Genomic DNA, 14,170 nt, shown 5'->3' with positions numbered 1-14,170 from the left:
CATCCAAAATTTTCATTATCCAATATGGCCAAACAAAGGGGAAACACACGTCCAGTGGCCGGACAAGAGGGAGATCAAAGTGAAGATACTCAAGATAAAAGGAGATGGATGGATGAGGAAGATGTTCAATTGTGCAAGTCTTGGAAAGTTGTAAGCCAATGTCCGGCTGTGGGCACAAATCAGAAGAAAAAAAACGACTTATGGATGCTCGTGAAGCGACATTTTGACGCAAATTGGCCGCAGAGCCGATCAACCCAATCTTTGCAGGGAAGGTGGAAAATTTTGAAGGTTGAACTCTTTGAGTGACATTGTGCATTAAGGCAAGCGAAAAATTGGTACAAGAGCGGTTCGAATGCGGTTGATGAGGTATGTATTTGTTGATAAACCATTTAATTTGTTGATACATTATAGTAAAATATTACATGATAAATAATGTAGTAATTATAATATCGTTTTAATTGTAATAATTGTTTTTCGTTATAATTAAAATAATTAGTTGGTAAATAATGATGTAATTACAACGATATTTATATTTGTACTTATTGATTTTTATTGTAAAACGATAAGATACTTTCTTATTAAAATTATGACCTTTATATTTTTTGATAAATCATTTAATTTGTTGATACATTATAGTAAAATATTACATGATAAATAATGTAGTAATTATAAACTCGTTTTAATTGTAATAATTGTTTTTCGTTATAATTAAAATAATTAGTTGATAAATAATGATGTAATTACAACGATATTTATATTTGTACTAATTGCATTTGTTATTTTTTTTTTTAATTACGTAGCAAGATGAAGCACAGAAATTGTGGCATAACGGGATGAAGAAAAAAGGGAAGACCAAAAGACACCTGTTTCAGAGTTTTGATAGTTACGCTGTTGTGGAGGGCTTTGCACAATTTAAAGACATCCATAGCCATACATCCGGAGGAACATCAAATGTAGGAAGTCAACATACGCACACACAACCAATTGCTGAAAATTCCCCCATCAACTTGGACATGGATGTAGATGAGGTAATTGCAGGTGAAACTGCAGATCTTAATGTGAGGCCTCAAGGAAGGAAGGCTGCGAAAGAAGCAATCCGGAAAGCCAAGAAGCCAGCGAAAGAAGGAAGTCCTTACTCAAGCAGTCTCAACAGTATAGCGAACAACCAAATAGAGGCAACGAAGGGCAAGAAAAAACTCGATGACGAATTCGCTCGAAGTCTCCAAGAGGAAGAGAAAAGAGCATGTCTCCTCTTGCAAATCGAAATGCGAAAAGAGCAACTCCTATTTCAAGAAAGGCAAGATCGAATTAAAGAGAGGGAAGAGCGTATTAAAGAGAGGGAAGAGCGTATTATGGAGATTGATACAAGTAAAATGACGCCAAATAAAAAGCGTTATTGGTCAAGAAAACAAAAGAAGATAGCGAAGAAAGAATATCTTGACAAGCAGCCGCCACCTTCTATGGGTGGATACTATCCGCAACCCAATTTTGGTGGTGCATTCCCACAACCAAATGTTGGTGGTGCATACCCACAACCTCCTTACCCCGGTGCATACCCACAACCACCTTACCTCGATGCATTCCCACAACCTCCCTTAACCGGTGGATTCCCACCACCTCCCTTCATCGGTGGATTCCCACAACCCCCTTACCCCGGTGGATACTATCCGCAACCACCTTACCCCGGGGAATATCCTACACAACCACAATTTTCACTTTTCTCTACGGGTGAGTTCACCAACCCTAACCCTCAAATTGGATTTCTAGAGAGGATGAGGATTATGATTTGAATAATTAGGTTATTATGCATGTTTTTAATTGTATTGTACTTTTTCCTAATTTTTCATTTATGTAAGTGACAATTTAATGAAATAAAAGTTGTATTTGGAAATTCCACGTATTAAAGCACACACCTTATATTCAAAATCATAGCACATAATAAACATAATACAAGCTAAATTCAAAGCACACAATTATCCATTATTATCATTAAATATATTTTATTTAAAATTCCGATGAACAGTAAATTCAAAGCAGTAAAGCGAACAGTAAAAGCCACTGGTGAACAGTGAAAAGTAGTGAACAGTATATATGAACACTGAAAAAGCAGTGAACAGTATATATGAACACTGAAAAAGCAGTGAACAGTATATATGAACACTGAAAAAGCAGTGAACAGTATATATGAACAGTATTAACCGGGCAAGGAAAAAAAAACGGGTGCAAACCTTTGTCCAGTGGCAGTGAATAATAACTTGACTGGTCGGATTCTTGACTTCTTGACTTTACATTTTATTGACTACAGGTGCATTTGCTCTAAGTTGTAAGTCGTAACAAGCAAAATATCCCCAAGGGAATCCAAAAAAAAACAAGTAAAATATCCCCTAGGGAATCCAAGTGGAAGAAAGCTAGCTGGCGGCCTTAAATTCATCATAGGCTGACGTGTCACAAGACCACACAGTCAACCATTTCATAATTCGCATTAAACCCCTCCCACACAACCCCAAAGCCCTCCCCTTCCAACAGACTCTACAATACTACAGTACTGCCCCCCCCCCCCCCCCCCCACTCTCCATTAAACCCCCCAACCGCACCACCACCACCACAACCACCGCCATGATTCCTCCTCCGTAAAAATGGTTCCCGCCGCGTCCCCATCCCCATCCCCTTCCCCTTCCCCTGCACCTTCCCCCACCCCAACATTCTCCACCCCCCTCACCATCCTCACAAACCCCAACGCCACCCCCCTCCATGCATCATCCTTATCATCTCCGCCGTCCAAGCTCCCCATCGACTTCTCCCCGCCGCTCATCGCCATGGTCGTCGTCGTCGCCACCGCCTTCTTAATCGTCACCTACTCCCGCCTCATCTCCCGCCACGTCATCCCCCCGATCATCCGATTCTCCCGCCACTGCCGCCGCCGTCGCCGCCGCTCCTACCTCCCCTCCTCCATCGGCGACCTCGACTCCCCGCCCTACGACTCGTCGTTCGACCCCACTGACGGCTTCCATGTCTTCTCCCCTTACGGCCTCGACGAGTCGGTGATCAAGACCATACCGCTGTCGCTCTACACCGCCAAGACCGGCCTCCGGAGCAAGGACTGCGCCGTCTGCTTGATCGAGTTCGAAGACGACGAGTACGTCCGGACGCTTCCGGTTTGTTCCCACGCCTTTCACGTCGACTGCATCGACATGTGGCTCAGGTCCCACGCCAACTGTCCGCTCTGCCGCGCCGGAATATTCCGTCCGGAGTCTCCCTTCATTCCCTTAATGGCCGCCAGAATCCGGCCGAGCCTCGACGACGCGCTCCTCCGCAGCATGGCTCTTGAGCCTCTCGCGGAAACTCCGCCGCGCGAGGCGGAGTCCGCGGCGGAGATAACTCCCTGCGCGGAGGAGCAATCGCCCCCGAGGACGGTCAATTACTGGGAGGACAGAATCAACGGCGGAGATTTCGTCCTCAAGCGGTCTTACTCGTTCGGATTCGAGCGGAGCTCCGCTTCGGAGCGGATGATGGTGACGGAGCCGACGACGGCGTCGCCGTGGCGGTACCGGAGAGGCGGAAGCTTCTGGAGCAAGAGGCCGTCGCCGTTCGGGTCGCTGACGAAGCCGCGAGTCTTCTCGTTCCGGTCCCACCGAGGCATGAACATGAAGTCGCCTTTCTTCCGGCGAAAGGGCTTCTTCCCGCTGTCGGAGTCAAGCGCGAGATTCTCCACCGGTGGCGGCTCTTCCCGGCGGACGAAGTCGATGACGAGCCCTATGTTCATGAGGTCGTCGGCGTTGACCGCGGCGGCGTTCTCGTCAAGCCGGCTCCGGTGCGGCGACCCCGAGGCGCTGTTGTCGCCGGAGAGGTTTAACAGAAGATAAGGAGGTAAAGAACGTGCGTTACATCAGAGAGCGCAATTAAAATTTGGGGGAGGGACACGTGGAGGGAGGAGATGGAGGGAAGCGGGAGCAAACGGACGGTGGGAGATGGGGGTCTGGGTGGAATTAAAGCAAATGGGGTCGGTTTTAATGGGGGGATGATGGAGAGTTAAAGAAGGCTGGTGTGGTCATTAATGGAGAGATGAGAAGGCATTAAATGCCCAGAATAGACGAGAGAGGGAGTGAAACGCACACAAAACAAAACGAAACGCAGAAAATTAAATGGGTTTTGGCGGCATTTATTTGTTTAGAAGAAAAAGGTTGGGGTGGCTTTTTCATGCAGAGCTTTACCTCATTTTTCTTCACCGACAATGTTCATGTGGGGGAAACTGACAAGTCGTTTTTAGGGTTTAGGGCTTGGTGTGGGTGGTGGTGTCACTCTGGCTTTGGTGGATTAAAGAAGAAGAAAGGTGGACTCAGGATTTGGGTTCTGGGATTTGAGATAGGGTGGTGATCAGAGCTAGTCAGTGATTGTCACTGTCCTTGTTTCAGTTGTTTGACTTTGGGACCAGGTGTCCACATTGGGGGGAAAAGGTCAATGCGAAAGTGGGTTTTGTGGGGGTTCTTTTTGGGTTACAATTGTGTGATGATGGAGAGTCGTGCTTCATTTTTCGGGAGGGAAGGATTACGTGTAATTCTATTGAGATAATGAGTTTTCATTTCTTTGAAGAGGTTAATTGGGGCAATTTTTTTGTGTTGGCATATATGGATCAAGCTCAACTACGCTTTACTGTATACAATTTCTGTTCTCTTCATCTTGTAGAAGTAAATAAATCGCGCTTTCGATTCTTCTTTTAGATCAAGAATGTACCGCAGCTCTTGTTGGTCAGTAGTGATTATATTGCTATAGTTCTCTAGTTCTCTGAGGCCAGTGTATTGCTCAAGGATAGGCTGCTTTTGCAGTTTGGTAGTTTGTTTGATCATTGCTTCACTACGCATATTTTATTTACTCGTCATATGTAGTTATGTACCATTTTAGCGAATATAACGCTTGATTGAACACTTCTAAATCTCAGAATCCAAATCCACTTGCACCTCCCATTAGCACGTATGTATGTATCCCATTTATCTCCATCACAAAATTTAGCCACCCTTTCAGTCCAAAAATGCACATAGGGTTACATATATGGAATCGAGTCTGCAACCACCTTGATCACTAGAATTGCTTTCCCAGCCTTGTAAAGGAATTTTCTTTATCATCCATGTAGTTTTTTTTTTTGGTCGTGAAAAACATTCAAACAAAGGCCAGAAAAAGGCACAACCAGCCATGCCTGAAAACAGGCCTAGCAACAGAAACATAGCTTTCGTAGTCACAAACCCAAAAGAGAGGGAAGACTAGATAAGCCCAAACCAAAGAGAAAAAAGGCACAAACTAACCAAAGCTTAATTAAAAGATACAGTACGTCGAAGAAGAAAAGAAACAGCAAGAAGAAAACAGAACGCCTTTATTCAAAAAAAAAAAAAAAAACAGAACGCCTATGAATTCAGAACCACAGAAATTTCCGGCGGAGGACATGGCAACTCATCGCGTGAAAGTATGTGGATCAGGGAGGACGTCGGTCGGTCAATCCAAACATCCGGGCACGTCTTCTTCACACTAAGTGACGCAACAAGGTGAGGTGCACAATCCACTTTTTTGGGTATCTAAGACCAAAAGAACGGTCTGCATGGATCATCCATGTAGTTGATAATCGAAAACCTATTGGTACATGGGCTCCTTCTTTGGTTTCAGTAGGTTGGTAGCTGAAGGTGACTTTCTCATTTCTTATGTTGAAGAAGCTTCAGATTGTGACTAACATGGTGTTAGATCCGTGGGCCACCCATTAGATACCAGTACTTTAAGTCTAGAACCAAATGTCAAACACAGTGTGACATTTAGTTGGATTGAGTACCCATGCCAATTAAGAAAGCCTAAAAATCGGTTCAACAATTTTGTGGGCTACACAGATTTGGGGCAACTATAATCTTTGCATTAAGTTCTTTTTGTCACACCTAACCTCACCTGCATACATGCAATGCATGCTTCATGCTTGTTTCAGTGGATAAGCCATCGTAGGATTGCCCGAATAGTAACTCATCAATAGAGTTTTGCATTCTTTTTTTCTTCCTATTTTCTTTTATATTGTTTATCTTTCCGCAAACGAATATTTATGTTCAAATTTGACTTCTTCCAAGGGAAATTTATGCTAGAGTTGGACTGGTTTTCCAAATGTCCCGACTCATGTAATAGAAATTGTACTTCCTCTGTCCCATACACTCCATATAATATTAGAACGAGAGAGAGAGAAGATTGATTAGGCCGCAAGGATGATATGTAAATTTGAGCCAAATTTGTTATATTAAACTTACTCTATCTTTAGGATCCGGTTCCCGAATTATTAAACTTAATGAGAGTAATTCTGACACTTCATTTTACCACTTGTAATATATTGTTAAAATGAGTATATGTAAATGGAAAATATATGACAGTACGGTGAGTTAAAATCATCACTCAAATTTAATATAATTTAATGTTGAAACAATGTTATCAAGCACTGCAAATCTTAGTTATAAAAATGTTAGAAACGATCTTTGTTGATCAAGTATACATAATTAGAATATCCCCATTTCTTGCTCCTAGTACACTACTTGGTCTTGTTGTATATGCATAACAATGTACACTTAGAGCAAGTGCAGCGGTTTGCACTTGACCGGGCATGGACTTAGAAATGATGATGTGTTGCCCAGCTAAAGCTATTTTCAGCTTCCACCGGCCCAAGCTTCCCCAGCCAAGAGTTGGCTTTGCATGACCAAGGGCAAGGCCATGACTTTTTTCTTGCCCAAAGTCATGGAGCTGCCAGCACTGCAGGACAGGAGAACGTGGGTGACATCAGGAAGATGAGGAAAGAGACAGACGCGGTTTAATCCAAGGGTGGAAGACACGGACCAATCCAGAAGCGCCACGTGGCCGACCTGCAGCAGGATTTTGTCGCGTAGCGACATTGAGTGGGCGGCAGGACACTTGTCTCCTCACCGTTGGCTTCTTAAGTGATTTTGACTCCAACGGTCCTTTAATCTGGGCCGTTGGTTTCAATTGAAACAGTGATCCAACGGTAATGACCCAATACGAACTCCGATTTTTGCTATTTATAGAAAATTTTTAAATTTTCAAAAATTTATAACTAATTCATACGAACTCCGATTTTTGCATTCCACATATGCACGAACTCGTATCGACGATCTCTATAACTTTCATGAAGGAAGTATTCCCAAATTATGTATGTGTAAAAAGTCGATTTTCAATGAACAGTTAAAAAATATAATAATGAACAGTCTTGACCGGTCAAGAAAAAAAAAGGGTGGAAACCCATGTCCAGTGGCAGTGAATAGTAACTTGACTGGTCGAATTCTTGACTTCTCGACTTTGCCTTTTCTTGACTACGGGTGAACTTGCTCTTAGCTGGACGTGGATATATCACGCATGCACTTAATGCTCCACATGGCATCACCATGTATCACCATCACAATCATGCCTGCATGCAATCACCCTATTAGATTGCTTAATCAATTATTTCCAAAAAAATAAGAGAATCATTCTATTTATGCTATGTAGAATTGTAGAAAAGAAAACCCATGTCACCAAATCAAACCAAATGGACCCAAAAACCTGTTAATCTTAATGTCCCCCTCATCATCAACATAGTTTTAAGGCTTTCACTATTAAGTTCAATAGTAGTAATTAGAAACTAAACAAAAGTAGTCCAAGAGCTAGCTCAGCAACTTCACCAAACTCATCTACCATTAAATGCAGTACTACAAACAGTTATATTTTCCCACCTGTATTTTCCTAACATGCATATGTATCCAGCTAGCTTCATCAAAAACCTCATAAACGCCGCTATAAATTGGTTGATCAGACAGATATTTTATCTTTCCCCAAAGCAATACCCACAATTTATTGCCCTCAGCTGAAGCAAGCCTCCCCCACCTCTCTTTCTGTTTATGGTTATCTTCATTCTTCACCAAGTTGCTTGCTAGCTAGCTCCATCTTCATGTTATACTTGTTTTGAAGTCTGTATCAATCAGACCCAGCTTGTTTCGGAATCTTTGAGTTTTAGCTTGGTGGGTGGTGGTTTCATCAAAATTTAGGGTAGATGGATCAGTTTGCGGTGAAGGTGGAGGAGGCGAGGCCGGCCGCTGATGGGAGGCCGTCGGCGGGGCCGGTGTATCGGAGCATTTATGCTAAAGATGGGCTGCTGGAGTTGCCGGAGGGGTTGGAGTCACCGTGGCAGTTCCTCAGGTATCTGACATCTGTTCTTGTGTGTTATGGGATTGATCATGTACGTTTAAATCGAGTGTCACATGTATTGTGAATCCTAATGTGTTTATTTCTCGGGAAATTATGCATGCAATGATTCAAAGAAGAATCATAGCATTTCATATTTTTTATAATGTTAGTTGGAAGAATTAGAATAAGAAACGAAAAGGGTAAAAATCGAAAAAAGGAAAAAAAGCTTAAATGAAAAATGGCCCATACAGGTCTCGAACCTGTGACCTTCGCGTTATTAGCACGACGCTCTAACCAGCTGAGCTAATAGGCCAGTTGATAAGTTGGATAAGAATTGATATGATCTCAAAAGAAATATGGTAGGGGGATATGAGCACTCAAAAAGGCTCACCGGTCTGATTGGATTCAAATTGTTAGTATGAAATGATGGTTGAAACTCTGTTTTCACTGGCAGTGACTCTGCTAAGAGGAACCCAAGCGGTCGAATGCTTGGTCAACGCCAAGTCAACGAGAAGAAGGTACCTTCCATTTCCATTTGAGCAATGGCAGCAACCCATTGAAACCCAGGAGCTCAATTTTGTTAATAGGAAATACTAATGCCAATTTTGTTTAATACAAAATGACAGGCGGGTCCATATGTGTGGAGTACATATCAAGAGGTCTATGATGCAGCCATTCGTATGGGTTCAGCCATCAGAAGCCGTGGTGTCAATCCTGTAAGTCCCACCTCTCCACTTATGAATTTATGTATTTGTGTGTGTGTGTGTGTAACATTTTTATGGAAGAAAAATGTGTTCTTGGTAAAGTAGGTGTATGTGTTATAGAGTTGACGTATAATAATGGTAGTGAGAATAGTAACTGTGAAATGGAAAAAAGATTGCTTTTTTATATGTTTCAATGTTTGCAGGGAGATCGTTGTGGTATATATGGATCAAATTGCTCCCAATGGATTATTGCAATGGAGGTATTAATACTGTAATTCATATATGTGCATATATTGCAAGACACTGGAATGAAGAAATGCTATGTTGACTGTTGAGAGTCCATTTTTGTGAATCTGATATTGAACAACTGAAACTGATATTGGGGACTGAATCTTACTAGAAAGATTGCGACTTTTTAGCCTTATTCTTGTGTTTTCTTGTATTACAGGCCTGTAACAGCCATGCCATTACATACGTTCCACTTTATGACACCCTCGGTATGCTTCCTTTTCTTTTTCAAGAATTCTAATGGTGGTTGAGTTTGATTAATTGAAGGGAAATTCTAAATTGTGTTAACTTTTTCCTTTTCAAAATCTACCACTTCACCTTCGTTTGTAAATCTGGATTGAGCTGTGTTCAGTGGCTGGCTACTGAATGCTTGGTAGTTGTCTATCGGACTCTTCACAACAACATAAGGGTTCTGTTGGAAACTACTGGACAGTACCAAGTGTTTGCTAGCAAGCCACAACAAAAGTTTAGTAGCCAACCACCAAACATGCCAAACAGTTTTTAAAATTCTACAGGTATAAGGGCAAGTTTTGGGAAAAAAGTTGTGGGGGGTCTAGGGAGAAAATTGGAAGGTGAATTTTCAGTTTCCCTTGAAATTTATTTGATTGACATGTCATGGTTTATGTTGCAGGTGCTAATGCAGTTGAGTTCATCATCAACCATGCTGAAGTTTCAATAGCTTTTGTTCAAGAGAACAAGATCCCTGCTGTGAGTTATTTTCCAAACTATTATCTCATTATCATAACTAGATATATGTTTGAACTTTGAAGCCACTAGTGTCTTATATTTCGGTACTAGAACATTCATAATCCAATTTTGTTGTAAACATGATATAGTTACAAAGGCCACCTTGTCTTGTATACTTTATGGTTAATCTTAGTTCCTTTCCTAATGTGCACTCCGTTTATATAAGATTTATTTCCCTCTCCTTTTCTTGCTTTCTAAGATCCTTACGTGGTAATTCTTTCTGCAGATTATATCATGCCTTCCAAACTGTTCTACGCATTTAAAAAGTAGGTCATATACTATTTCCTTAAATACTTCAAATTTGAGGTCCAAGTTGTTAGGATTATATCTAAGGTATACATCTGCGTTGTTCAGCAATTGTCAGCTTCACGAATGTTTCTAGCACTCAAAAGAAGGAAGCAGAAGAACTGGGGGTATCTTGCTTTTCGTGGGAGGAATTCTTTCAGTTGGTAACTTCTTAACACTGGTTTCTCAGTTAAGTTCTTCTTTTTCAGTAAAGGATTGGCCATGAACTTTCAACAATATAAAATCATCTATTATCTTTCATTTTCTCAGGGAAATTCAGATTATGAACTACCTCAAAAACAGAGGACTGCTGTTTGCACAATAATGTATACAAGTGGAACGACTGGAGAACCAAAAGGCGTAATCATTACTAATGCGGCATTAATGTCAGAAGTGTTGGCAACAGACCATATACTTTTCCTAACAGATAGAGTGGTAAATAACTTAACACAGTTAACATCTTCAATTTTCTAGCTTTTTAACATATTCTAGCTTGATGTTTCTGAATTAATGCTTATTCTGCCTCTCTCTAAAAAAAATAAAAAAACGAGAGGCAGAATAGCTCCTGTAACTTGTCTTGAGTTGTTTGGGGCGCAATCTGGTGATTAATTTTCACAGCTCCAGTACCTATGTTTGGTCTATTGCACAGTTCTGAAGCATAAATGGACCTCATTTATATGTCAGAGGCAAATAAACTTGCAGAGAACATGTTTTGGTCATAGAGATTTAGTAGTTTTGTCACTGAAAAGGCCAATAAAAGGTCATTTTTGTTTTGGATTTTGTAGCATTATCAATATGAAATTATTTCCTCATTCGTAAATGAAAATTGTGATTCTTATTCTGTTTCCATACATATATGTGGTGCCTATTTTAAAATGCTATTTATACAGACAAAAGTTTAAATCATGTAGATGCAATCCAATTTAGTGAGCAGTTATAGTTTATTGTAACATCTTCAAGATGTGTTGCTATTGCCAAGACATGATTGATAAAAGTTGGGGGTTGTACCGTAACCCTCAACTAGGGGAAATTTCATTTTGACAGAAGTTGGATCCATATTCAATCAAATTATGCTGAAAGCTTTGTGGTTCGCCATCAAAATACAGATTTTCTACCAACTAATTAAACTAAGGGTACTAATACAATTTTGAGTAAAGTCATCCTCTGAAAGGTGCTTATTTGCAGATTTATTTTATAGTTCATATTTTTCCAAAGTAACTCTGTTGAAGTATTACCAATAGATGGTTAAGGATTATATTTTTTATGAAGTTTAGTTACTGAACTCAATTAACAATTTGACATTTCCCTGATGGCAATAATATTGACTATTGACATAAAATAAATTCTATTACAGTGTACGGAAGAAGATTCATATTTTTCGTTTCTCCCGTTGGCCCATATATATGACCAAATAATCGAGAGCTATTGCATCTACAAGGGATCTTCAATAGGCTTCTGGCGAGGCGTAAGTATATGTGTCATTCTTGCTATATTCTTTTTCTTTAGTTTCCTTATTAAACTTGATTTGTATTCTCTTCCTTACTTGCCAACTTCAACATCTGTCCAATGTGACTGCCGTTGGACTTGCAGGATGTCAGGTTTTTACTGGACGACCTTCAGGAACTAAAGCCTACTATGTTTTGTGGGGTTCCTCGAGTTTATGATCGTATATACACTGGTAAAACAGATTCATCAATTTGAACTGTATAGATGTATGTCCTTGAATTTCTTTGTTGTTAATATTTGGCTTAAATACTGTTTCCGAAGGTATTGCTAGTAAAGTTTTATCTGGTGGTGTGCTGAGGAAGACCCTTTTCCAGTATGCATATAACTAGTACGTCTCACTAAGACCTCCTTTTTTTGTTTGGATTTGTATTCCTACCATAAACTAATTAATATATGTATGGCAGCAAATTGTCAAATCTGGAGAAGGGTTTACCACAAGAAAAAGCGGCACCTCTCTTGGACAAGCTTGTATTTGACAAGGTCAGTCATTCTATCCTTCACATTTTAATTCTTGAAATATCTGGTTTTACATTCGAACAACGCATCACTTCTATTTTTTGCGTTACATTCTAACAAACTGTGTCACTTGTGATAGATAAAACAAGCATTAGGAGGACGAGTTCGTATAATGTTGTCTGGTGCTGCGCCTTTGCCCAGGCATGTGGAGGAATTTTTGAGGGTCACCAGCTGCAGCACTTTATCACAAGGATATGGTATGGTTGACTGTATCATAATGAATATAACATATAATCAGTTAAATCATAGTGAAGATTCAGGAAATTATACGAGCATAAGTATTCAACTCACTGTGCTTTCTTACCTTAATTCGTGATATATGTGTTTGACCTTTGAGATGTCGAGTATGGATGCTATTGTACTCATTCAAATAACCTTAATTTTCTAAATCAGCTATGACAACACATCAGAAGCAGATATATATGAAATGAAGAGAACTAGAGTTCATCAGTTTGTTAAATATTGTAGGCCTTACTGAAAGCTGTGGTGGCTGTTTTACGTCCATTGGCAATGTTTATCCTATGATTGGGACTGTGGGTGTCCCCTTGACAACTATTGAAGCACGGCTTGAGTCGGTCCCAGAACTGGGATATGATGCACTTTCTAGTGTGCCACGTGGAGAGATTTGCCTAAGAGGAAAAACCTTGTTTTCTGGTTACCACAAGCGACAAGATCTCACTGAAGAAGTCCTTATTGATGGGTGGTTCCATACAGGTAAATGTCTACAAAACTAGAAATGAAGTACTTTCTTGGTTGATGCTCAATCTTTTGGTTTCTTTTCAAGATGGAGCCTTCAAAATTTTTGTTGATGATTAATTTTGAGTGGATGGATCACAGGTGATATTGGAGAATGGCAGCCTAATGGAGCAATGAAAGTTATAGACAGGAAAAAGAACATATTTAAACTGTCTCAAGGTGAATATGTTGCTGTGGAAAGCATTGAAAGCATATACTTGCAATGCCCCATTATCACATCAGTATGTCGCTAACTTCTGTATTCTACTTGTATGATGAATGACAGGACTTACCTTTATTTCATCAATAAATGAGATTGTGTTCGTCTTTGTGCTACATTTGAATTTTGTGCTAGTGTCCTCCACCCTTCTTTCATGTTTTCTGAAGTTACAGACGGATATCTTAACATCTTAACTTTCATCTGGTCGGCAGATTTGGGTTTATGGGAACAGCTTCGAGTCATTTCTTGTTGCTGTGGTTGTTCCCGAGAGAAAGGCCTTGGAGGACTGGGCAGCTGAGCATCATTTGACTGATGACTACAAATCATTGTGTCAAAATATGAAGGCAAGAAAATACATTTTGGATGAGCTCAATAGTATGGGTCAGAAACAGCAAGTATGTGCTCCATCCCTGTTTCATGTTATGTTGCTTAAGTTTATTCATCTGACTTGCAAGGCATTTTTATTGCAGCTTCGAGGGTTTGAGTTGTTAAAAGCAGTTCATTTGGAACCAAACCCCTTTGATATAGAGAGGGATCTCATGACTCCAACTTTCAAACTGAAAAGACCGCAATTACTCAAATATTACAAGGTATGATTTATGATTTTCTATTTAGATAAGAAAAGGTTGGAACGTTGATAAGTTAATCCTAAATATGTATGTTGAATTATATCATCTGCAGGATCAAGTTGAAAAACTTTATAGTGAAGCAAAGGGTGGAAAAGTATAAGAACAGAGCTGCAAGCAACTATTGGATAAATCTATAGCTACATCACTTTCCCAAAATTTCGATTGCCTGATCTTTTGTTGATGAAAAACTACATATGACTGTAAAAGAATAACATATCTAGCCGGGATTTACCCATATTGACCTTGTTCCAAGTTTGTGTATAAATTAGTAAAGATTATATGAAATTTTCATATTTATTCTTTCATCCAAGATAAAATATTTCATGTTTATTCTAGAATTTGTGTCGGCCCCA

General features: G+C 40.2%; 2 protein-coding genes and 1 non-coding gene across 3 annotated transcripts; 2 read left to right on the top strand and 1 right to left on the bottom strand.

Annotated features, from left to right (window-relative positions):
- The first annotated feature begins 2,602 nt into the window (after positions 1 to 2,602).
- Positions 2,603 to 4,717, top strand: LOC133740653 (RING-H2 finger protein ATL65). Its single transcript, XM_062168591.1, has one exon. The coding sequence runs from the start codon at positions 2,637 to 2,639 to the stop codon at positions 3,861 to 3,863; it is 1,227 nt and encodes a 408-aa protein (XP_062024575.1). The 5' UTR covers positions 2,603 to 2,636; the 3' UTR covers positions 3,864 to 4,717.
- Positions 4,718 to 7,821: 3,104 nt separating this feature from the next.
- LOC133740641 (probable CoA ligase CCL6) lies at positions 7,822 to 14,157 on the top strand. Its single transcript, XM_062168582.1, has 19 exons — positions 7,822 to 8,199; positions 8,642 to 8,705; positions 8,814 to 8,903; positions 9,095 to 9,151; positions 9,340 to 9,388; positions 9,811 to 9,887; positions 10,153 to 10,192; positions 10,281 to 10,375; positions 10,482 to 10,646; positions 11,566 to 11,676; positions 11,802 to 11,889; positions 11,979 to 12,045; positions 12,122 to 12,197; positions 12,313 to 12,430; positions 12,702 to 12,947; positions 13,071 to 13,210; positions 13,401 to 13,583; positions 13,659 to 13,778; positions 13,870 to 14,157. The coding sequence occupies exons 1-19, from the start codon at positions 8,054 to 8,056 to the stop codon at positions 13,915 to 13,917; spliced, it is 1,980 nt and encodes a 659-aa protein (XP_062024566.1). The 5' UTR covers positions 7,822 to 8,053; the 3' UTR covers positions 13,918 to 14,157.
- TRNAI-AAU (transfer RNA isoleucine (anticodon AAU)) lies at positions 8,427 to 8,500 on the bottom strand. The gene has a single exon. It is a non-coding gene; the product is annotated as a tRNA-Ile (tRNA).
- Positions 14,158 to 14,170: the final 13 nt, after the last annotated feature.

The sequence above is a fragment of the Rosa rugosa genome, chromosome 3 (genome assembly GCF_958449725.1).
Source record: "Rosa rugosa chromosome 3, drRosRugo1.1, whole genome shotgun sequence".
NCBI classification, from domain to species: Eukaryota; Viridiplantae; Streptophyta; class Magnoliopsida; order Rosales; family Rosaceae; genus Rosa; species Rosa rugosa.
This window is presented reverse-complemented; position numbering and strand designations above follow the sequence as displayed.

Excerpts from the sequence above, each read along its gene's own strand:
- LOC133740653 (XM_062168591.1), top strand. The coding sequence starts at position 2,637 with ATGGTTCCCGCCGCGTCCCCATCCCCATCCCCTTCCCCTTCCCCTGCA.
- LOC133740641 (XM_062168582.1), top strand. The coding sequence starts at position 8,054 with ATGGATCAGTTTGCGGTGAAGGTGGAGGAGGCGAGGCCGGCCGCTGAT. Across the intron at positions 8,200-8,641 it reads TCACCGTGGCAGTTCCTCAG|TGACTCTGCTAAGAGGAACC; the intron begins GTATCTGACATC and ends TTTCACTGGCAG. Across the intron at positions 10,193-10,280 it reads CTGTTCTACGCATTTAAAAA|CAATTGTCAGCTTCACGAAT; the intron begins GTAGGTCATATA and ends TGCGTTGTTCAG.